The sequence below is a fragment of the Sinocyclocheilus anshuiensis genome, unplaced genomic scaffold, assembly GCF_001515605.1.
Source record: "Sinocyclocheilus anshuiensis isolate Anshui unplaced genomic scaffold, SAMN03320099.WGS_v1.1 scaffold2514, whole genome shotgun sequence".
Classification (NCBI taxonomy): Eukaryota; Metazoa; Chordata; class Actinopteri; order Cypriniformes; family Cyprinidae; genus Sinocyclocheilus; species Sinocyclocheilus anshuiensis.
Genome location: NW_015548375.1, coordinates 79,196 through 81,868, shown reverse-complemented (window position 1 = coordinate 81,868; position 2,673 = coordinate 79,196). Strand labels below are relative to the sequence as shown.

General features: G+C 27.6%; 1 protein-coding gene across 1 annotated transcript in view; it reads left to right on the top strand.

The window, feature by feature from the left end:
* LOC107656682 (von Willebrand factor D and EGF domain-containing protein-like) overlaps positions 1-2,673 on the top strand; it is a 78,092-nt gene that overhangs the window by 17,763 nt on the left and 57,656 nt on the right. The window contains 1 exon segment of the mRNA XM_016444624.1: positions 660-877. Within this exon segment, the coding sequence (XP_016300110.1) occupies positions 660-877 (218 nt within the window).

Genomic DNA, 2,673 nt, shown 5'->3' with positions numbered 1-2,673 from the left:
AAATACTTTTTATTTATTTATAAATGTATTATATTAATTTTATTTTATTTGTATAAATTGTATTTATTATTTTGTTATTTATTTATTTATTATTTTTGTTTTATAGTTTTAAATTCATATGTTTTTTGATTTGCCAACCCAAGTGCTCTGATCACATCGATGAAAAATTGCTAGTGTTTCAGATGTTTTTATTTATTTTTTTATTAAAAGTTTTTAAATTCATATATTTTTTTGATTTGCTAACTAAAGTGCTCTGATTGATTGTGTGAAATACAATTCTGAAGGAAGTATTTCAGTATTATTATTATTATTATTATTTACACATTTTTTCAATTATTTTTTATTTATAGACTTTTAAAATATTTGAACAGTTTTTAAATTCATATATGTTTATTTTTACTTGCCAACTCGAGCACTCTGATTGATTTGATTTTTATTAATGTATTTTATGTTTTTTTTTTTGTTCATTATTATCACTTCTATAGTCACTTCTGTGAATATCTGTTCCCAAGCTTTATGTAGCTTAGGTAAAATGCTTTGAATGTGACCGCGTGTGCATGAATTGTCCTTTTCCTCTCAAGGACATTTTGTCTTTGAGTTTTTTCCTTTCGTCTGAGGATGTACAGTATCTATTGATAATCTCTGTCCGAATGTCTCAGACGATGTAATCGTGGAGGTTTCAAACGTGGCCTTATCATCCTGCTCGGTTGAGCTCCAGTCCCAGCCCTGTCGAAACAGCGTCTGTGCTCAGGGTACCGTGACTCTCAGCGCTGTTACTGATTTCACCCGGGACGGAAACCGGGTCAGCTTCCTCTCCACGCAGCCTGCCGAAGGCAGCCCTCGCCTCTGGAGAGGTTACAACCCTCCTGCACTGAAGGTTAGCCAAACTTTAGCATGCATTTCAAATTTAATATTAGTTGCTTGAGTAGTTTTGTACTTAATTAATATCTGTAATTTGATAAGTGCTCTTTGAAATGGCCTTCAGGACAATGAAGTGCTTAAGATTAGAATATATTTACATGATAATGTTTTCAAGGGGAATTTTTCTTGCTCTTTTTACAATTTGACCTACCCTGATGAACTCCAGTGTGCCCTGGTGGTACACTGACATTAACCAATCATAACAAAGGTTATTTGCATATAGAAGTCTTAAAGGTACAGTGGTAAATGACAGTCTAAGGGTGCAAACAACACTGTTACCACAGTTTTCACGCTTAAAACACTTAAAATAAGTTAAATGTTTTTTTTTTATAAAGAAGAACCCAAGAAGTAGCATCATTTGGACCATTTCTATATCAAGGTGGGATGTCAGTCAATTTTTGTGATTTTTTACAAATTATGTTGTGATGATTGCATTAGTCAAAGCATTCAACCCTGTGACCAAGTAAGAAAAAAAAGATCACGTGAAAATTATTAAACAAACGTTTTTTGTTCAGTAATTTTTGGGAAAATAAGTTTGTTAACTTCTGTAAATCAAATTTACATTTGTTTTGGATACATTTGCAACCCTGTTACTTTGTATTTATTCTTTTTAATTTTGATGAAGCATTTTCCATTTTATTTAAGAAAATAACAAAATTACATAAATCAAGATTTTATTATTTGACTATTATTTTCAGAATATATCCAGACACATTTTTGTAACCGGGTTGAAATAAAAAGAAAACCTTGAAAAATAAGTAGAATTAAATAATTAGAAAATAAAGTAGAAGATAAAACAGCCCATAAGATTTTGTAAGACAGTTTGACACTTTTTGTGTATTACAGTGTTGAAAAATAGGGAACTTCATGTAAAATACATGGAAAATAAAACAGCTCATATTAAATCATTTTTTGCATTTTCTTTTTTTCCTGTTTATTTTATTTATTTGTTTGTTTGTTTGTTTGTTTATTTAGTAACACAGTTGGAAAATAGAAAACATTATATCAAATAATTAGAAAATAAAACAGCTCATATAAAATCTTTTGAGACAGTTTGGAATTTTTTATTTTTTGCATTTTCCCCTTTTTTTTGAAACAGGGTTGAAAAAAGAAATCATATAAACTAAACAGAAAATAAAACAGCTCATATAAAATATATTTTTTTCTTTTTTTCTTTTTCTTTTTCTTCATTCACTCATTCATTCATTGATCCATCCATCCATCCATCCGGTTAAAAAATAGAAAACATTATATAAATTATTTAGAAAATAAAACAGCTCATATAAAAACTTTTGAGACAGTTTGGATTTTTTTTTTCTTGCATTTTCCCTTTTTTTTTGAAACAGGGTTGAAAAAAGAAATCATATAAAATAAACAGAAAATAAAACAGCTCATATAAAATAATTTTTTTTTTTTTTCTTTTTCTTCATTCACTCATTCATTCATTGATCCATCCATCCATCCGGTTAAAAAATAGAAAACATTATATAAATTAATTAGAAAATAAAACAGCTCATATTAAATCATTTTTTGCATTTTCTTTTTTTCCTGTTTATTTTATTTATTTGTTTGTTTGTTTGTTTGTTTATTTAGTAACACAGTTGGAAAATAGAAAACATTATATCAAATAATTAGAAAATAAAACAGCTCATATAAAATCTTTTGAGACAGTTTGGAATTTTTTTTTTTTTTTTTTTGCTTTTTCCCTTTTTTTTTGAAACAGGGTTGAAAAAAGAAATCATATAAAATAAA